The sequence below is a fragment of the Tachysurus fulvidraco genome, chromosome 16 (assembly GCF_022655615.1).
Source record: "Tachysurus fulvidraco isolate hzauxx_2018 chromosome 16, HZAU_PFXX_2.0, whole genome shotgun sequence".
NCBI lineage: Eukaryota > Metazoa > Chordata > Actinopteri > Siluriformes > Bagridae > Tachysurus > Tachysurus fulvidraco.
In genome coordinates this window covers 14,566,679-14,589,797 of record NC_062533.1, presented here as the reverse complement: position 1 = coordinate 14,589,797, position 23,119 = coordinate 14,566,679, and the positions used below count along the sequence as shown (strand labels likewise).

The window sequence follows — 23,119 nt, the reverse complement described above, 5'->3', positions numbered from 1 at the left end:
GATCAATCATTCTCAAGTCCAGCTCCGGGTCTTGTCTGGTCTTGTCTTTCACACATCAACAAGCAACACACACACAGAGAGAGAAAAAGAAGCATAGGCTCCATTTAGCATCCTGACTAGCTTCTTTGTGCCATGTCCATGCATTTTCCCCCCGTTGCTTTGTTTCATCATCAGAACCATTAAACCAGAGTGCAATTAAACACATCCGTATTTAGAGTGCTACTCTTGCGCTTCACGCTCTGGAAACACTCCTGCAGTCATATCCGTTGTGCTAGGATAAAAATAGACAGTGTATATTCAGATTTTGAATACATCACTGTGTCGATGGGATACAGGTTGTACAGACACTGCAAACACGTCATGTATCTAAATGTAAATGATTTATTTGAATTATTAGCACAAATTTACCTCAGGCTTAAATTTGGCTTCCTTTTTTTTTATTTTTCTGCATATAACGTATCTGACAAAAGAGCAAGGCATTTTTATTTGTTTGTTTATTTATTTATTTATTTAGTTAGTTAGTTAGTTTATTTGTTTATTTAGTTTATTTAGTTTATTTATTTTAACATTTAGTAAAATTCAGGATTGAACGGATCAAATTTTACATTTAATTAGATTTATTACTAATGATTAAGCCAGAGGTGGAAAAATTTCTCATTTGAGGAGGAACATTGAAAAGAACCAGATTCAAACCTGACCCCATCCTCATCTGAGTTCTATAACTGAACACTACACAGTCAAATATAATTGTGTGATCATGAGCTTTTGAGCAACTTTTTCATTTTAATAACTTAGCATCTTTTTTAGCATATTTTCTGTTAAAGTTATCACATGTTTCATGATGGAGACTTGAGCGCAAATCTGACCGTAGCAAAAGCAGTCAACATAAAAAAAAAACAAAAAAAAAAACAAATGTGTTTGATTTTAATTGTAGTCAGAAATCCTAATAAAATTGTAGAAAACTTTTTTCATCTACTGATATATATATATATATATATATATATATATATATATATATATATATATATATATATATATATATATATATAAATGAAACCTTTAAAACACTTTATTAAAACTTTACCACAGAGGAAACACAGATTGTTCAAAAAGAAAATAATTTGCTCTTATGAACTTCTGTGTTATTAATATAAATTCTACAAGTTTATTTACCCTGAGCTGTAAATAAAATCTTTCCCTCTTGTACAAATAGACTGTAATTCAATCAGCGCACATTAAGCCCGCTGCTGAATAACGGCTGGAATGTCTTCATCAGCGACGCAGAGACATTCTGGGGAAATGTCCATAATTGAAAATCTCTCCTCCCAATCACTGCCAGTAGAGCGAGCACTGTGTGTGCTGTGGAGTGATTAGAAATGTCCAGGGCATATTGGGAGGTTTGATTTCCTCTGCTAAGGACTGTCGGGTCTGTCTGTACCTCTTCAGTTTTCCCTATGAAACATTATTGTAGTAGATTCTCCTGCGAATGTGAAAGATATCGGTGGCTAATCAGGCAACCGTATTGGCTATTAGGTGCCTAATTAATACAGCATAACAATGCACCCTTGCTAACCATGTAATTCCGGCAACCGCCAAGAATAACGTTCCGAGGTCCAATTAAAGAAAAGATTATGAAATAAATTAAAATAATTCAGCCTCCAAAAAAAAATTAAAAAACCTGTGAAACCGAGGCAAAAGATAATTAGGCGACGGCTCTCGGCTTGTTTCACACACAGTCCTTGCATGTGTAACAAAAGGAATTAGGTTGCACGCTTCAGTTGGGAATACGCAATCAGCTTTCTGGTATCATTGAGCTAGAATTGAACTAATGATTAGCATTGTGCACAGTTTACAAATCCAGCACAGGGTGAGACAAACCAACAAGGCTCATAAAGGATTGGGGAAGCGACATGTGCTTCAGTTTCCATCTATTTTCCCAAACTCTGCCTCCAAACCCATGATCCTCCGCTTTAGAACCAGTCAATAGATCAGCTAGCCAGGAGGCATTTAGCCATTTAGCTGGGTCGGAAATGAAAGAAGGTGTTGTAAGAGCATATTAGTACTTACCCTTCCAGACGTAATACACTATACGATAAGAACATACAAAAGAGGCTTTCCTCTACACTTATTTTCACACCTCATTTCGACTTCAATTGAACCGAACATTATGTCATGTTATTCAATTCGCTCTGCTTTTTCTTCAGGCTCATTAAATATATTAGCACTAATTTCAATTGGTGCGATAATGCAGCCGTTGTGGAGCTGCCTGTCCAATTTACGTAGTTAGGTGCTCTCTTCTAGCTCTTTTTTTTTTTTTTCAATCACTGCTGTTCAGCGAACCGGCAAACCTTTTAAAGAGTCGAGCCGTGTTGCTACCAAATCCGTACATTAGCAAACCATAAAGTAATATAATTCTGAATTTGGGTTTTTACTTAACAAGTATTATTTATAGAGCGTATCCAAAGTCACATCTTTGTGCATGTGTGATGAGTTTTTATGGTGTAGCATTGTTAAGATTAGCATTGGGGCTCCTATTTTGGTGGTAGCTCAGTGGTGTTAGACTAATGAAGAATTTATTTTTGTCACATTTACATTACAGCAGTGTGAAATTATTTTTCACATATCCCGGCTTGTTAGGAAATTTGGGTAAGAGCTCCCTCGCCAGAGCAGAACTGGTTAATGGTCTTGCTTAAGGGCCAAACAGTGGAAACTTGTATGGGTAGGGGCCTGAATCCCAACTTTCCAATAACCAACCCGATGCCTTAACCATTTGAGCCGCCACTTCCATATGATTGGAAGGTTATGAGTTCAAATCCCAGCACCACCAAGCTGCCACTGTTGGGGCCTTGAGCAAGGACTTAAGGAAAAAAGATAAATGTAAGTCGCTCTGGATAAGAGTGTCTGCCAAATGCTTTAAATCTATTCTGTTGGTTATATTTGCCACCAAATAATCAATCGATTAATCAACAGTACGTTCATTAGATTTTCAGAAAGGGTTTTAACGAAGCTTGTCTCAGAAACATGTGAAATGGGATTACACTCTGACTGGGATGCAAATCTAGTCCAGTGCACATGCTTATATTACACCTTTGGGCATTTTAGTGCACCCAGTTCCCTGGATAACCCTGAGGAAACCGATTCAAGACAGAAGAAGAACCTGTAGAATACTATTTAGGTATCAATAAGGCTAATTTTTTTCACAGTGGTCATTGAAATATTTTGAGTTTGTGGATGAAAACTGATGCTACCTTCCAGCCCTTATGCTGATGTTCATGATGATGATGATGATGATTATGGCAGTGGTTCTTAGTTTTAGCATTTCAGTACAGGAACCTAAACTAATTTACCACAACAAAAACTATTTTGCGCAGGAACAGTACGGAATGATCCCAGATCACTATACAGGCCTCACCAATTCTTAAAGAGTTCCTGAAATGCTTTTGGATAGAAAAATGGTTTTTGGATCCCAATAGAAAACTTTTAACTTGATTTCTGAATATATCTTTTGAATAAACATTAAAACAGTGCCATTACAATTGAGAAACAATTCCTCGATTGACCCCACAGGAAGACTACACTCTTAAAAATAATTGTTCTTAAACGGTTCTTCTGGCAGAGTGTATAGTTCTCCGAAGAATCTTTAACATCCATGGAACATTTCCACTGCACAAAAGCGTCTTTGTAGCGGTAAAAAGGTTCTTTCGATTATAACAATGAAAATAGGCGTTCTCTTAAGAAAGACTTTTTTTTTGTGGCATCACTCCAAAAAGCCTTTTTTGGTCCTAGAGTGTAAGGAAAAGAACCATGCAGAGAACTCTTGTGAAAAAGCCCTGTGTTTAAGAGTGCACTGTTTCTGTTAAAAAAAAAAAAAAACCTGCACCATTATGGTTGGATCTTTGCAGCTCTTGTTACGAACACCAATAAGACCATTAGGTCTAATTTCATAATGAGACCATTATGGTGTGGATCATGGGCTTTGTGGGTTTGTGTGTCTTCTCAAACGCAGCCATCAGAACACTAATAATCCTCAATCTGTGCTTCCTCTTCTTCTGTTAGTGATGCTCAAGAGATCAGCTCAGCTAATTGTCCGTCTTATCTTCTGTGTTCATTTGAAAAGCTGCCTTTGCCAGAACCACAATGGATCTTTATCACTCATTACTACCTCTGTGTCTTTGAAACAGCTGGCCAGCTGCTGCTGCTATGGCAGTCCATGGCTTTAGCTGTCAGTCTGTGCTATTTTAGGCCGTCTGCTACTCCAGAGACAGGAGCTGCCACGGATATCACACCCTCACAGGCCTGCACAGGCTTCAGACACTGACCAGGATTATTTCACACATGGATACACACAGACACAAACACACACTGTAACTCATTGACTCACTCAGGCACACGCAGAGCCAGAGTAATAAAAGATGAAATAAAATAAATAATAAAACACCATGCCGTGTGCTTTTATACGAACATATTCGACGACCGGTCGCTGTGATGCAGAGATACTTTTACCACTCTGAAGTTTATTATTTTCCTGTAAATGCATCACCAAGCTCTTTAATTCGCTTAGACAAGCGCAAATTGCCGGCAATTGTTTATACATAAAATAATGACACCTCATACTTTTTTATCGGTTTACAGTCCCATTTTATATTAAAATGGAACATCTGTGAATCAGGTTAGTTCCTGAAATCACTCGATAGCAATAAACACTAGTTCCATCACCAGCCTCTCTATTTTAAGTAATTATGATAAAAATCATTGCTACTAGAGTCTCCTTCCATAGTTCTGTATAAATAAATACAGTTAGCCTCACCATCTCAACAATTTTACACTTGCTAAATAATACATTTTTAATCTATTTTACTAGTTGTCTTAAAGGTTTTCACACTGAGCTTAACCCTGGGTTATTATCATTCTAAACACCACTTTTCATCCTGGTTTAAGAAATGTTTCACGTTAGTAATTTCGTAGCGGGATTCACACGGCACCGATCTAAACCTCTGAAGCTTTGTTACGACTCGAGGCTTAGCAACAGACACCCAATCAGAAAGTTTACATGAAAACCCTTCACAAACACTTCACAAAAGTAGCTCGGTAGCACGATGCATTGAAATACTGAACATTGCGGAAGTACGGAAGCGAGTTACATGCCATTAAAAAAAATTAGTGGATGAAATACAAGACACTGAAAATCGACAAATGCCTGGTCAACTACCCAGTATTCTGTTATCCCGAGTTGTGTATGACCCAGCGGCATCTGTTTTAAGTGCTAAAAAATCCTTATACAGTATATTGTGGTAACGTAAGTCCCAGTTTATGAGCTGTTGCTATCGAAACATTTAAGCAAAGTGTCATCTGGTAGAACTGATAATTCCTCAACACCTTCGGACAGTCAGCTTGGAGAATTCAACAGCACTCTGGTGTAATCATGTTTATAGTTAATAACCTGCTCTCTTTTTTTCTTGTATCTATTTTTCTAGTTGACTTTATAGGTGGCTTCGACTCCTACGGGTACCAAGGACCACAGAAGACATCTCATTTGCAACTGCAACCAATGTATATGTAAGTAATGGAAATGCAAATTAGCAGCTACGAGTCCTAAAACGTCCCTGTGTTGCTACTCTTCACTTTTATTATCCATCGGTACGGAAATAATAATGCCTACAATGCTTCCTGGGTTCTGCTTTTGCCCATGGTGTAAAAATCCTTCTATCGAGAGCTCAAGTTCATGAAGATTCAGTACCATATTCACCCGTTTCCAGCTCCCATATTTACTTGAAATTGATGTTTGTAGAAAAAAGTTGCACTGTTATGCCATGAATCATAGATTGTGCACCAGATTAGCCATATCAACTCCTTTTGGACAACACAGTGGACAGGTGATAAAGAGAAACCTGCAGGAGTTCACTGTATGATCAATAAGAAATAATATCACTCTTAGCCCGGCTCTGATAATAGTCTGAGTCAACATGAAGAGAGCTGGGATTGTTTGCTCAGTGTCTGTTGACAGCTTAAAAGTTTATGAGGATGTGGCTGGATGCACTGAGGTGCTTTTGGTTAGCCCTGGGAGATTTGAAGGGATTTGGTTTATTGACACAGATACAACATGGATAGTTTTATATACACTCAGGATAAGTCTCTGTACTTAGTGAGCTGTCAGTGGTGTAACAGGGATTTTATTTGAAGGCTACGATTATTTTTAGGTGTTTTAAGTTTAATTCGATCGATCCTGCCATATTAGTAACTTTTATCTGGGTAGGAAATAGTTCATTCATGACAATTCGCCAAGGAAAGTATACCTTAAAACATATAAACTCTCAAAGGCAGATCTTCCTTTCTGTGCTAGTCTTTTAACGCTCTAGTATTTCATCAGCTGTCACTTTGATATCCCAATACTTTATATATTGTACCTATAGCAGGCTAATAGCTTATAAACGGAAACATTATTCCAGCCATTTTAACCAGTACACTGGTGTTCCATTCCTGTCGACTTTGTTAGACATCAATCGTTTTTTTTCTTCCTTCGGCTGCTCCCTGTTCAGGGTCTTCACAGCAGATCACGTGGTCCACATATTACATTTGGCACAGGTTTTATGCCGGATGCCCTTCCTGATACAACCCTCCCATTTTTATCTGGGCTGAGGACCGGCACTGGAAATCGAACACTGGCCATGGCAACGAGGGCCGCAAAAAAAAGCTACAAATTCTTAAGCCTCTGAGTGTTTGCTTTCAAATAAGCTTCATATTAACCTGTTAACTGTGTAGTGGGACATGACAAAGACATACAATGATGAACCTGGACACAACAAAATAGGAGCAAAATATTTTTTTTGGCCTCAGGGAAAAAAAAGATAATCCTGTAACTAAGAGATACGTTCCCTATAAAATCAGATGAAATAAATACCCGACGAATCCGTTTGACATCCCGAGTAGTTCGGAATCATAATGTTGGCTCTGTTAAACTTTCTTGAAGGTTGTTGTAATCATTGTAAAGACCCTCATTAACGCTCAATTGCTGTGCAGAACATATTATTAGACACGTATATAATCAGCTGCACAGTGTGTATTATGTTAACCATTCACAAAGAAACATTAATATAAAGGTCAAAAGGGGCTTGAAACCCAAAATGCCAAGCCCCTTGTTACACCTCTGGTTTACACAGAATTACATAGAAACCTATTGCATTAAACCCCACAATCATTCAATCTTTATATATTTATATACATGTTATTCTATTGTGTCAGTTTAAGCCAAACTGTAGACACACAGTCTGAGGAAATAAAGCTGGTGTGCAAAATACCAAAGCTTTCATTCATTCATTCATCTTCTACCGCTTATCCGAACTACCTCGGGTCACGGGGAGCCTGTGCCTATTTCAGGCGTCATCGGGCATCGAGGCAGGATACACCCTGGACGGAGTGCCAACCCAATCGCAGGGCACACACACTTTCATTCACTCACACACTCACACACTACGGACAATTTTCCAGAGATGCCAATCAACCTACCATGCATGTCTTTGGACCGGGGGAGGAAACCGGAGTACCCGGAGGAAACCCCCGAGGCACAGGGAGAACATGCAAACTCCACACACACAAGGCGGAGGTGGGAATCGAACCCCCAACCCTGGAGGTGTGAGGCAAACGTGCTAACCACTGAGCCACCGTGCCCCCGCACCCACCCAAAAGCTTTATATTTGATATTATATTTATATATGATATAATGATCTTCGAACCGCTTTGCATTGTGTAAATTAGGCTGAACACTGAAATTACAGTAGAATGATTTAGCCTCCAATCTACAATGATGGTCAATAATCAGATCTATACAGGACTGAGTGTCACTTCTCAGGGAGGGATTGTGTTTGATTTTGTTACACATAATGAATGATGTCGAAATGTCACTTTTGTTATAGGAATGGTCTGTTCCTTCTCTGCATTATCGCATCACGTCTATTACTCACGGCATGCTTCTTCATTCCTTCAGCTAACACATCGTGCCTGAGGCAGACAAGCTCCATGTGTGCTCTTCGCTTTACTCACAAATGTCCTGTCACGGATCATAATAAAAGCCCTGATGACTGAATGTAAAGTGGCCTTGTACATTAACTATTCGATTCAATTCCATTCCGTTTTATTTGTAAAGCAATTTAAACAACGGACTATGGTTGTCTTTTATTGTTGTGCTTTTGTTATGTTTTTTACTTCTGTTAGATATTCACATCCTGAGCACCACCATTTTCTGTGAGGATCTTGAGAATTATCCTCAAAAATGTGAATTAGATTTGAATTACTAAGTGAATTTAATTTGAATTACCACAGGAGATCACGTGGTCTGCATACAAGATTTGGCACAACTTTTACGAATTCCCTTTCTGACACAACCCTCCCATTTTTATCCTGGTTTGGGACCGGCACTGAGAGTTAACTCTTTAGTGACTGGGTTAGCGGCCTGCTCGGGAATCAAACCCGGGCTGCATGGGCGAGCGTGGGATTGGAAATTCATCGGAAATGTATGTGTTTTGAAGAATGTGTTTTGAAGAAAACATATGCATTCATTTCATTAATTTTCTATCGCTTATCCGAACTTCTCGGGTCACGGGGAGCCTGTGCCTATCTCAGGCGTCATCGGGCATCAAGGCAGGATACAACCTGGACGGAGTGCCAACCCATCGCAGGACACACACACACTCTCATTCACTCACACACTACAGACAATTTTCCAGAGATGCCAATCAACCTACCATGCATGTCTTTGGACCGGGGGAAGGAAACCGGAGTACCTGGAGGAAACCCCCGAGGCACGGGGAGAACATGCAAACTCCACACACACACAAGGCAGAGGCGGGAATCGAACCCCCAACCCTGGAGGTATGAGGCGAATGTGCTAACCACTAAGCCACCGTGCCCCGAAAACATATACAATGAGAATGGAAAAAATTCCTTGGAAATGTATGTATTATTTACTGCAACGTCTTCATATAACATATTCCTATTTTTTTTACGGTTTAACACTTTTGAAGGTAAATGTAAATATATTAAATATTGCAAATTGTGAAGACACCAGTTAGTATGACATTTTTTGCTGTAGTTTCCTATCCTAATATAGACGTTCTGTATATGGAGAGATCTGGTTGATTCCCTCAGACAAAGTTACAGATTGATGCATTAAGCTTATGAATGATTTTACCCAAAGTCACCTCTCTGAAAGAACCCAGCACCTGGCACAGTCCCTCTGGTATGAAAACACAGAGCAGGTGTTCACAACACGCTTGCTGTGTGAATGACTCTGACAGCAGTCCACCATTCTCGGACAGTACTCTCCCTCAACTGAGTTTGACCCGCTTGGCATTGAGCCATGCCAGGAAGTCGGTGGAAGGTGGGATGGCACATATGGCTGTGGAGAAAGGCGGGGCTGCCATGACTCACCTTCCGGCACTGTGAGGGTCGAACAGATACTCCCAGTTGAACCGCCTCTCATTATGAACTGTGCGTGAGGTAACAAGAGCAAGGTGAAGAGCGCACGTGGAACTCTCTGCGTCTGTTTTCCCACAGGCACAGCGTGTAGGCTGATGAGTGGAAAAGCATGCTAAGGGTTAGAGTTACGTGTGGGCAATGTTAATAAGCCAGAAAATATTTTTGTTCATGTTTTTTTTTTTTATATATTTCATTCTGTAAATAAAAAATCTCAGTTCTCTTTAGTATCAGTATTAGTATTAGTTAGTACAGATGTATACAGTAGCATCAGTAGATCATTTATCACACCCTGTACTGCACCATGTTCCCTTCGATCCTCCGGCACCGCTAGATTGATCCCACAATTTCTCAAAATACAAGGCATCAAGACACTTCTCTGTTCACACACCTGGGTGGTAGATGTCCGAACAGCTCAGTCTCTTGCTGTCTTCAGACAACAACTAAAGACTTTCCTGTTTCTGAAATGCTTACACTAGTATACAACTTCCTCCTAATTGTTATACCTTGAAGCAATTTAATGGGGAATGTGGTAGCCTAGTGTCTAAGGTGTTGCACTACCGATTGGAAGGTTGTGAGCTCGGATCCCAGGTCCACCAAGCTGTATAACTGAGATAAATGTAAGTCGCTCTGGATAAAGGCATCTACCAAATGCCTTAGACATACAGTAAGTGTAAAATGTAATTATCATGATTTCATAAGTGCTATCACTTCATCTCTAAAGTCTTCGGGCTTGAAGTTTTCACAACCAGGAGAGGTATGTGATTTACGTAGCTACCATACCCTGAGTTTAAAATATATGATCGTTCTGCCAGATTACAGCTAAAATTGCACATCATAAATTCAAGCCATCATAACCACCAAGACCACTGATGACTTTGTTAATCTTTTATAGCATGAGTGCTGCTACACTGCTCATATAAAAAACACCATTAGGAAAGATAGGATTAAACCTTAGGAGATTATGTTTGCCTGCATGATCACTTTTTCCTTCCGTTAAGCAACAGTGAGTTGAAATAGGTCATTTTTTTTTTTTTGTGCAGTCAGAAAGAGGAAGATGTCAATCGATCAGTTGTTATTCAGTAACTTCAATTGAACCAATTGTAATGCAAAACAATTATTTATGGGATTGAGTGATACAGTATGCCTGAAGCCAACTTAGGGTACAAGTTTTATGTTATTGTTTTCATTGAAACTGACAGGATAAGAATGTCTATGTTCAACATTACATTTTTTTCTCACATCAAACTTCACAGTGGTTCTTAAAGCCTCATATGAAACTTGACACTCCGCGCTTTAAGAACCTGTAGTTTTTTCTAAATAGTTCTATTTTTAATTTGCCTACTTGGGGAAATATTTTTAAAAGTAAAGTTTTTTATCTTCAAAGTAAATGGTGATATCGAAGCCATTTCTACTCTCTGAGATGCCCCAAGCGCTTGTTCGTAAGCTTTTAAAATTTGAAGCCATTATCTTCAAAAATTAAAAATCTGTGTACGGTTATCCACAGAAGGAACAACAAGCATCTCATACTGAAAGGCAACAAAGTCCAGAGACTTGCTGCGATCAAATTATTTATTGGTTTATACTCATTAAAAATGTCTGATAAGTTTATTAAATTCTGCTGTTGGGTTGATGTCAAAAGCAAAATGTAAACAAAACATGCTAACTGACAGAAAATATAATAGCTCACTTAACCTCCTAAGACCCAAGCTTTGGTTTGGCTTGCATTTTAGATGCAATATGACGTCCACGTATGTGGACACCAGGTCGTAGGAGGTTAAAGAATATTTCACAAACCTGTTTTCTTCACAAGCCCGGATCACGATGTACAGTAAGCAGAATGGAGGCATTTTGTTACCTCGCAGGTCTATCGTTATGACAGCCATTATCACAGAGTCTGTCATAATGTGGCCAAGATTATATTAGCATTATCAGGAGGTGAGAGAAGCAATAATCTTATGGTCCTTTTATAATTGCATGTCGTAAACCCAGCTTTAGGATTTGATGCAACTAAAGAAGCAAAAACATGTGTGCATGTGCTTCACTTCCAGCTTTCCCAGTTGCTGCAAACGGCTAAAATAAACAGGTCTTTGGTTATGAAATAAATTAGAACAGCTCATGCAATTCCTGGATTCATCCATCCGTGTCTGTGGGAAACATCTGCCTTAAAATTGGGATTAATGAGGATTATATCTATTCAGGATATGTAAAAAGAGGATTACAGATAAGGTGCACAAGCTCACTCCAGCGAATGCTTATCTCTGCATGTGTGCAATCGGTTATTTCAGATGTGCTGCATATTCAATCCCAGATTCAGTCCCTCCTTTGTATTTTGGCAGACCGAATCAAATTTTCCTGTCACAGGGTTTGTCATCTGTACAAATGTCAAATTTGACTGAACTACTCTTTTGCACAATAATTTTTTGTGTACATAGCACTTTATACTTTGATATATATATATATGGAGGACTCTACTGTCTCTGCAGTGAACATTCATGGCAGTATGTATTCTATAGTGTAAAAGTGGCTAAATAGAAAAGGTCACATGTCCAGTAATTAGCCAGGAGGGAAAAGGGCAGGCAGATGAGCAAACCTGAATGTAAATGAGGCTGTAAAAAATAAATAAATAAATAAATAAATAAATAAATAAATAAATAAATAAATAAATAAATAAATAAATAAATACAAATTCCCTGTGATACCTGTGGGAGAGAAAACAGCCTAGAGTTAAAGCTGCCACACGGATCGTGAGCCACATTTTGGCTGAACTTTAAGGAACAATTTGGCTCTTAAATTTATATCCCAGGAATGCCTTAAAGAGCTAATGTTGGGCCCTGGAGCAAACTCCTTTACCTTTTTTACCAGTACACTGGCGTTCCATTCTTCCACCAGGATGGAAATTGACTTATCATACACTTAGATGATTGTGAACAAGCACTTGGGGTATCTCAGGGAACAGAAATTGGTTCGATTTAACTTTCTTTTCTAACTAACTTTTTTTTTTCTTTTTTGTAACTTTTCTATGAATATATTGCTCCTTATACACTCTGTAAAAATGGGGGGGGAAAAATACAAATTCTTAAAACCCTGGTCTTCTTTTTAAATATGGTATCTATTTTAATTAGACATTAACAACCACTGTGGAATGTGACATGACAAATAAATTCAATGGATTATGCTTCACTTACAATGCATTTTGTACAACAATTCTGCTAGATAAATAAATAATGTAAATTGTATCATATTTGACAAGTAATATTGCCACTTCTCAAAGGTTATTTGGATGATTAATGGTTTTAGCTTTTGTTTTACCTTGAAACCTGTACGCTTTCCATCAGAGAATAAGAACCCTTTATGGTGTTAGATGTTACATGAACATTTGTCATCTAGGAATGTTCTGGTATTTGAGCGCTTTACCTTTCCAGCTTGTTAACATTCTTTATTTTATTATTTTTTTTCTCTCCAGGTCAAAGTAACAAGGACAAACTGCCTTATGAAATGATGAACTTCTGTCTCAACCTTTCGTCTTTTTACGTAAATGTCTTAATATGATAGTGTCTTAAGAACCATTGGAGGAACGCAAGATGTGGCACTTTAACCAGTCAACAAATCTAGAACACTAGAGCCAAGGCATTGGATTTTCTCAGATTGAAGCATCGTGTCTGGCTGGATTAAGCAAGAGCAAGAGCGCCACCATGTGGCAGAAACTGCAGAAACACAACACAGTGGGGTTCGAGATAAAAAAAGAAAAGAAAAAAGAAAAGAAAAGGCTGCATTCATCTCTGTGGACATCAACACGAGGGATGGAACCAGAAGACGAAAGAGTGCTGCGTTCTTATAGACTCCATTAGAAAAAAAACTCACTTACCGAATGTTTCATAACAGGTCCGAATTGGCTCTAGATATCTGATGTAGTGCTTGAGTGGTTAATAGAGTAACTTAAGGAGAATTATACATACGTGTTTACATATGGTTATTCCAGTTGTTGGAATACCATTACTAGGTTGTCCTGATGTCTGATTACTGTACTCTGAACATGTTTTTAATCTGTATTATGGATGTTTTCATCTTGAAAGTGCCAAGAACAGTTCCAACAAACCCAAAACTGCCCAGAGACTTTCAACAGCAGTCAAAAATAAGAGTAATAATAATAATAATAATAATAATAATAATAATAATAATAATAATTCACCTAGTAATTTCATCGGTTGGATGTGGTTCGCAGGTCAGCTGTGTTTGTTGCATGAAGTGTCATGTTGAATAGCATATTTAATTTGGATCGACGGCAGGAACTAGCAGAGCTTTCTTTTAGAACAAAAAAGATTCTGTGAATACGAATATTGTGCTTTCTAAGACGCTGTTCAGTCTCGTGAAGAAGAAAACAAAGCGAAAACTAAACCTTCTTCCTACCTATTCTATTTTTTTTATTATTATTATTATTCTTTGTTTTATTTCTAACATGTGTGGCAGTGTTCAATCTTTTTCTAGTAGACTAATCAATTGTTTTATGGGAGGGCCGTTCTGATAAACTGTATATAGACGTTTGGAGAGGGGAGTAAAAGAGAAAAAAAACGAGGAAGCTGCATTTAGTAGTGTGATGTGAGAAGAGTGTGTGGTAGAGTTTGTGCTGTGGCCAAATGTGCTTATATGTGTGTGTGTGTGTGTGTGTGTGTGTGTGTGTGTGTGTGTGTGTGTGTGTGTGTGTGTGTGTGTGTGTGTGTGTGTGTAGATTCACCATCGCAGGAACCCATGAGGAGCCCTAAAAGCAGATGTGCTTTCTCTGCAGAATTGTTCCTTTGATGTCACAGAGCTAACAACATTAGTTGTAGTCCATTAACACACCACACACACGACAGACAAATCATTTATAACATGCAGCCATTCGCGTCTTTTACCTCCCGAGCGACCTGAATGGCCTTTTGTGGAAATACTCTGAACCATGCTTGTACGGGAAAACAAAAGAAACCAAGTTCCTCATTTAAAACTGCACTTTCACTCCCTAATTATATTTCAATATCTTTTATTGAGTCTGGAATGATACATGAACGTAAGGATCATCATTTAGGTCTCACGAATGAAACCACATCCCCTATAAATAATGTGTGTTTTCTGCGTGTAATCACACACCTTTTGTTAAACTTATAAAGCAGACGTCTCCGTGGTCAGAGAAAACTTTTCAACGTGATACGGATAAAGTCTTTTACTGAGAAGTGCATAACGCTCCACTCCAATTAATAACACTTTGCCTCCTGCTGACAAGCCGAAATGAGCCTTTTTTCATCACTTCCCTCATGAATTGCACTGAAGCTTTGATGATTAATCAAGATATTGCAACAGAGCCATTTTTCAGTCTTTATTGGCTAATAATTCCCTACAGTCATTGCTCTTTGGTTATAGACGCACAGGATGAATATGAATACGCCAGACGATATTGTGAATTTACGCCATAAAAAGAGAACACAGCGTGTACTACATCTGTCTTTGTAATTTGGCTTTGGATATGAAATATTAGAGCGACAAAGGGTAAGCGGTGTGCAATTGACTCGCAAAAACAGAACTCGCAAGATTCAATAGTTTATTACTCCGTGTTTATCAAATCAGCTTGACTGCAACACCAGTTCTTTCTACTCAAAGACCTGTGTAAATATACTGCATCTCTATTCCAGACATGGTGCTTGATCAACCCTAACAACGGCGATCACGCCGTCTCTCACTCTGCCAGCTGGTGAGAGGTTTACAGGATTGTCTAGATGTACAATTTGATGTCACCGGTTTAAATGCGAGACTGGGAGACCATTGTGAATGATGATGCTACTTCTTGGTTTTTATTTTATATACATACAGTAGATATGACACCATTCTGATGAGCTTTATATACTGTACCAAACATTCTGTGTTTAATGAGTCTACACTTCAAAAGAATGGCCTTGTAATAGTGTTTAGAAGGTTCTTCAGAATTAGTGCAATCAAATTTAGCTCTGTCGATTTCTATTAAGACATTCTAGAGGTTTTCTTAGTATCTCAGTTTAGACCTCATCAACCACCAGACAGTCCAAAGTCATTTATTCCAGTTTCTACACTCTTAATCTTTTGGCGCCAATGTTTTTCCACCTGGAAAAAACCAAACCCATGGACTATTTGGAGGTTCCAGAGGTCTGGATTGGAATTTTTCATTTCTGCAGATTTAGGCTGGAATGATTGGGTTCAGTGCTGTGTTCAATTTTTTTAATAGACCTTGTATTTTTTTCTAATTCTGTTCCTTTAAAAGAATGACTGTAAATATACTGTAATAAACCACAGTGGAACAAACCTGTTGTTTTTTTTTTTATTTGTTAGTAAATGAAATTATGAAATGATTTGAATGTCTGACTGCTGCTTAGGTCATATATATGATGTATACACTATACTACAGAAGTTAATAGTGCAAAATTTAAGGTTTAAATGATTCAGGTCAATGAAAATTTTATTTCTACTGCACTTTCAGCAAGGGACAATGTCTCAAATACAGTATACAGATATAAAAATTAAAGATATATTAATATTTAAATTTCCAAAATACCAGAATTAAACGACAATCCTGTTGTTAGGTAAATAATTATACATGTGATTAAAAACATGCAATTTTTAACAGTCAAATATAAAATTTGTGAATATTTTTACATTTTCAGAAATTTCCCCACTTTTTCTGAAATTTTTTTTTTAAAAAGCTGTTGGGATTGTTGCCTTCGTGTAGAGAGGACTAAAGACTTCAAATTATTAAGCAATTATAATAGTGACAATTCAAACAAAATAAAACATCACAATAAAAGAGAATGCATTTTCAGTTCATTTCATAGTTATACTGATCAGAGCCTGAATAATGTAATAATCTATGACCTTTTTGGTTTAAATGTGATCAACCAAATTTATACATATCACAGAAGTTTAAAGAAATAAAGATGTATTTTAACTTTGAGATCATTTTGCTCACATAGATCCTATGAATATCCCATATTTTCATACCTATATGGGACCCTCATAAAAAATTCCCATTTCAGCCCATTCCCATTCCCATTCCCATTTAAGGTGTGTTACAAGATCTTCAATGTGAGCAGGTTGTGATTCCTGGGATAAGCACAGGACAGTCTGTAGGATTACAGCTGCAGTCCTATACAGTAGGAGCCAGATAGGATCACTTGCATAGACTTTAAGAGACTGTTCTAGAACATTCTAACATACTATTGGCATATTCCGAAGCTTCTCGTGGGCTGTTGGTTCATAGATTTGTCTTTGCCACTATGCCATCAAACTTGTTATATACAAGCTTCCTTCAAGTTTCCAGTAAAAGAGAATAAAACTACTGCATGCAGACATAGAAAAGTCACCAACAGTTTATACTTTGTACTGCATATTTGTGCCCTCAACACCATTAACCTAAAGAATAAGCAATCATAAAGTTTGGGTTCCATGGAACTCGTGGATGTCTGTAAGGCATTTGTAATGACATCGATTCATATAAAGCCACTGATGGTATCAGGCAGCTCCTGTTTGCTCATACGCCCAAGACTGATGAGTTATTGACAAACCGTCATGATCCATTGCTTTCTGAACATATTGTTCTTGGAAGATTCCGACACTCATGTGATTGCATAAGAAGGGTTAAAAACAATCTCAGGTTTGTTCTCTCTTCAAATGTTATGCTATGCATTTGTAAGAATCATAGCTACTGCACTACTTTTGTTTGTACTGTGCTTGTGACGTGAATTTTTAGAGATCAAATCTCAGGACTGTCAGAGAGCCACCTTAAGCAAAACTCTTCCATGTTACGTGCTCATGTCTATGTTTGGATCTGATTTATGGCTCACTCGAGGGTCATACTGAATAAAGGTAAAAATGGATCATGTAAACGTTTTCAGCCAACAAATTGTTCAGTTTAGTAAGCAGAAAAATAAAATGTTTTGCTCGAACAATAATATATAAATTCATTCACTGATTTGTACATTGATCTAGCTCCTCAAATAACTGGGATGTTTTTTAGACATCGGTGCATCTTTGCTTCAAGCATAGAGATAAACATTTTCAGGACAATTCCCTGAACACAGAATTGAATGATTCTGTGCATTTTTTGTCCTGCATACTCTTGCATACTCTTACTGGAAGTGTTGCACCATGTTCATGAGGAAATGATTTCATCCCAATGTGTACATATAGAATGTGTATATATAGAAATGAGAATAAAAACCCACTTGACTTAAATATGACTATTTATCATCAACATAATATTTATGATGAACTACTGTACAATTTGCTCTAAGTTCACTGTGGCCAGTGGTTTTGTACATAACCCACAATGTCATTCTACTGTCTGTTAATAGTTGGCAGATATTAAGTGATTGAAATTTCCTCCTACTGTGACTGTTATATCATCGTAAATACAGCATGAGCCAAAAAATGAAAATGGCTAAATACCTTACAAACATTGCACTATATAAACCTATATAATGTTTTATAGTGGAGTTTTACCTTAAGCGATAAGGCCCCAATTCTCTAGAAGTCAGTGAACTTGGTATTGTAACCTTCCATCAGTAGCATACGACTGTAGAAATGAATGAAATGATTCGCAGCATTGATTCAGCTTGATTATCAGACAGGTGTCCCAGCTGACTGGATCATTCATAAAACAACAGCTGGACTGAGTTCTTGTCCATACATTTTTGCTGGCAGATGTGCTTTAGACACTGCTTAATAACTTTGCTTCATTAACCTTTTGCTATATTTAGCAGCCAGTGGAATCCCAGTTGTAAATAATAACCAACCCGGTGTCAAGAACATGAAGCTTATTCAATCTTCACTATAAATCTTAATGCAAAAAAGAAAGACTGAATATTTGTAGCAGACACTGGTAGATCGTTGATTAAGGCTGAGCTGTATCATGATTAACCCTACGATCTGAAGCCAGCTTTCTATCAAGCCTAGATATGTAAAATACAGAATTTCTCTGTTCTGTAATGTAACAAATAAAGGTGTTTTGTTCTTCTTATATTTAGTCTTGCGAGTTCTGTTTTTTCGAGTCAATTGCACACTGCTTACACTTTGTCGCTTTAATATTTCATATCCAAAGCCAAATTACAAAGACAGATGTACTGTAGCACACGCTGTTGTTTGTTGTTTGTGTTTATCCCTAATGAACAAGCCTGAGTTGACTCAGGTGACTGTGGTGACTGTGGTGAGGAAAAACTCCCTTAGGTGGAAGAGGAAGAAACCTTAAGAGGAACCAGACTCAAAAGGGAACCTCATCTACATTTGGGTGACACTGGAGGATGTGATTATAAACTGTTATAAACACCAGAGAGTTATTATGAGTAATAAATAGAACCCTAAATATCAAATAAGATGCTACATGGTAAATGTTGTTTAATGAGAAAAAAATGTTAATAATGATTTAACTTTGAGTTGATTGTTGAGTCAAATATCTAGTTGTATTGCTACATGCTTGTAAACCTGACTACTAATGCTAGCCAGTTAACAAACATAAGGTAACCTGAGAGGATTTCTGACAGGATCTTAAAGTTGTATTCATAAATGGTTGGAATTTTTACTTATCAGTTGGTTGACTAAATATAAGAAGAACCAAACGCCTTTATTTGTTACATTACAGAACAGAGAAATTTTGTATTTTACATATCTAGGCTTGATAGAAAGCTGGCTTCAGATCGTAGGGTTAATCATGATACAGCTCAGCCTTAATCAACGATCTACCAGTGTCTGCTACAAATATTCAATCTTTCTTTTTTGCATTAAGATTTATAGTGAAGATTGAATAAGCTTCATGTTCTTGACACCGGGCTGGTTATTATTTACAACTGTTATTCCACTGGCTGCTAAATATAGCAAAAGGTTAAAGAAGCAAAGTTATTCAGCAGTGTCTAAAGCACATCTGCCAGCAAAAATGTATGGACAAGAACTCAGTCCAGCTATTGTTTTATGAATGATCCAGTCAGCTGGGACACCTGTCTGATAATCAAGCTGAATCAATGCTGCGAATCATTTCATTCATTTCTACAGTCGTATGCTACTGATGGAAGGTTACAATACCAAGTTCACTGACTTCCAGAGAATTGGGCCTTATCGCTTAAGGTTAAACTCCACTATAAAACATTATATAGGTTTATATAGTGCAATGTCTGTAAGGTATCTAGCCATTTTCATTTGTTGGCTCATGCTGTATTTACGATGATATAACACAGTAATCTTGAACTTTTGATTAATATTAATCTTTGTATAATAATCTTTTTGTATTATGTTTCTTATATTCTGTAAAGCTGCTTTGAGACAATGCCCGTTGTTAAAATTGCTATACAAATAATCTTGAATTGATTTGAAAATTTAATTGAATATTGAAAAATGTTTTTATGGACTGTCAGTTTGTCCAGATGATCAATGATCTCATATTGATTTTTAAAATTTTAACTGGATATCATGTTTTGTTTCTGGAAAGTGTTGGGAGGTATAAAATCTTAAAGGAAAACGTAATAGCAGTTCCTACATTTAAAAGTATTCTATATTTTAACATAAGAAAGCATCCTCTAAGCATCTTAATCTGTATTGGTCTTTATTAATGGTTAATAATTCATAGAACACAACATTTCAAAGCTCACATATACTGTGTTGGTAATTACAATAAAACGTTGTAAACATATTTATATGATTACATCGATTCAGAAACATTCTACAAAAATATCACAAGAAATTAAATTCTCAAATAGACCTGAAAAGAAACCCCAATGGATCACTTTAAAAAATCCTGTAGAAGTGCTTCTATAGCATATTTTCCTCCGATAAAATCCTCTAGGAATCATATAGAAATGGTTTGAAAATGTGATAAATATTTAGTATAGTTAACTTTTTTGAAGAAGAAGAAGAAGGAACTCAAGGGCTACCGAACTTCATTCTGAGATATAATTAATTTCTAGCCCTTCTAATCCTGTCTTTTATTGTAAAAAAATAATATTGGTTGTCTAAGGTCTAGCAAAGTCCTCGACAAAGATACTTAAGACATACAGTATTCACTCATATATTCTCATATGCCTTTTCTGGTTCATATTAAACTTTCCTTCCAGTCCTGCTGCTACACACAGCTGTGTTTATGTCCCACGTAATATTTGAATTGGTGTATGGCTCAAAACTGCAGCGTGTGTAAGATAATGTATAGTGTAGTGTAATGATTCACCTTTGTGTCTAGAAACGATGGCAGATTTTTTCTGTGTGACATTATGGAACGGCTCAGACGTCAGAAATAATGACGAGACATAAAGACCTAAAGCTTTAAACACACTCTTTACGGATAAACAGCTTGTGACGGCTCCATGGTTTCTCATTGGATATATTCACTCTCCAGGAATCTCAGTTTACCACTCCTACACTTCGAATGTGACTGATGGCAAGCAGCAGCATTAATTAGTTACTGGCTTGTCCCAACTTTATGTGAGACAGCTGTCATGCTCCAGCAGCAGTGTGTGAGTGACGTCCAGCACAATTTAACGAGCACCTGCTGACTGGTATTCTAGCAGTTTTCAGTTTACTGGTGTCTGTGTTTTTATAGATTGTCTTTCACTTAAGACAGTTCAGGTTTACATTTGTTAATATGGAGAATGATTATAAGACATGTACGGAACTGGACAAGTGTCTCGTTCATAGTCATGATACACACAGACCTGGGATTTTACTTCACAACCCGAGCAAAATAAATCATCAATTAATTTTCTCAGGAACTTATCTGCTGATGTCCACTAGAGCCTCTGATAAAATCTTACCTTGTCAGTCAGGTGATACCTTCAAGGATACATAAAGCTTTTAAGGAATTTTGCAAGAATTGCATGAACTTTAACAATTAATAAAAGCGTTAAGCCCGAAGCTTTAAAGATACATCAGTGGTCTGAAAAGACTTTTTGTTTTTTAAGTCATAAAGAAAAAAGCTACAAAAGCTACAAAGGCTGTTGATGTTCCAACACTTTGGTAGTTTGATTTCTGAGAATGTTGTGAAATTTGTCTTGGTCTTATGGCTTTAATAGCTCATTTAAAAAAAAATGGGTCAAAACAAAATGAACCAGGGATGAGTTTCCTTTCAGATAAATCATGTGTAAAACAATCATATGCTTTTCATATGTGATTATTTCAGTTCTCTATATGTGGTCTGGTACAATTATGGTCTGAACTGAATATCCATTTTTAGTAAGCATGTGACATCATACAAATAATGTGATCATGCAATATTTGGAAAAATCCAACCAAATGTCGAGCATATGATAAATCAAACCTAGAAAAAAGAATTGGAAAATAAACAAATCATGTGAGGACAAAAAAACAACACATAACATACTGTGAAATTTTGGAAAAACATGATTTAGTTTCATGGAATTATTCACATGTGTGGATTGTATTGAAGCTTTTTTAAATTCCTCCTTCTGGGTAGGTATTTTTTTGTACTGAACAATGCAGATTGGTTACACACACAAGCTTTATAAATGTATGGTATGATGAGACCATAAGTCAAGTTATCTCCTCTAGAACTATGCCACTCTTATGAATGATTTGATGAGATCCTCATTAAGCAAAGCTGAGCAAAGTCTGGGCTGTTCCTTTGACTGTGTGGGCTGTTCTTGTGACTGGGTGGGCAATGTCCCTGTGCACAAAGCACAGGGACATTTCAACTACAGGCTTGAATATGATGCCCATGGTTTGACAATAGCCACATGTGGGTGTAATGATCAGGGGTCATCCACTATAAGTGGATATTAATCCACTTATCTATCTATCTATCTATCTATCTATCTATCTATCTATCTATCTATCTATCTATCTATCTATCTATCTATCTATCTATCTATCTATCTATCGATCGGGCAGGAAAAATCACCACTGACCCTTCACACCCTGCACACAACCTCTTTCAGCTCCTCCCTTCTGGCAGGCGCTGCAGAACTTTGCTTACTAAAACTGCCAGACACAGGAACAGTTTCTTTCCCCAGAAAATCACCCTGATCAACAACTGACCATAATTATATTCACTGCTTCATATCTGTAAGTACTGCATTATCAGGACTGTCAGTCATCACATCATCTGTATATATTACACACACTACTGCTGCTGTATATTGTACAAAAAGCATAATATTGCACAATATTGTTATTTGCACTTCCCACACTTTATGTACATAACTGATCGGTCATATTCTATATTCATATTTAATACTCATTCTGTCTATATTGTATCTCATCATCTGCATTGTCTTGTATAGTTTCTATAGTATAGTGTTATTTATGTCTGTAGCAGAGTCACAAACAGCTGGAACCAAATTCCTTGTGTGTGTCCTCACTCTTGGCCAATAAACCTGATTCTGATTCTGATTCTATCTATCTATCTATCTATCTATCTATCTATCTATCTATCTATCTATCTATCTATCTATCTATCTATCTATCTATCTATCTATCTATCTATCTATCTTCTTGTTTATGTTACATGCATTTATACAAATGTATTTATGTACTTAAATTACTTATAATAACTACTCATATCAAATCAAATCAAATGTTATTTGTCACATATACATACATACAGAGTACAACATGCAGTGAAATGCTTTTTGCATCTGTCCGGTATTCAAACATG

General features: G+C 37.1%; 1 protein-coding gene across 1 annotated transcript in view; it reads left to right on the top strand.

Annotated features, from left to right (window-relative positions):
- The window catches only part of nkain2 (sodium/potassium transporting ATPase interacting 2), a 209,210-nt gene extending 193,860 nt beyond the window's left edge, over window positions 1-15,350 (top strand). The window contains exons 6-7 of the mRNA XM_027155323.2: window positions 5,475-5,556; window positions 12,935-15,350. Coding sequence (XP_027011124.1) covers window positions 5,475-5,556; window positions 12,935-12,944 — 92 coding nt within the window. The 3' untranslated portion in view covers window positions 12,945-15,350. The remainder of the gene's footprint in view (window positions 1-5,474; window positions 5,557-12,934) is intronic.
- The last annotated feature ends 7,769 nt before the right edge of the window (window positions 15,351-23,119 follow it).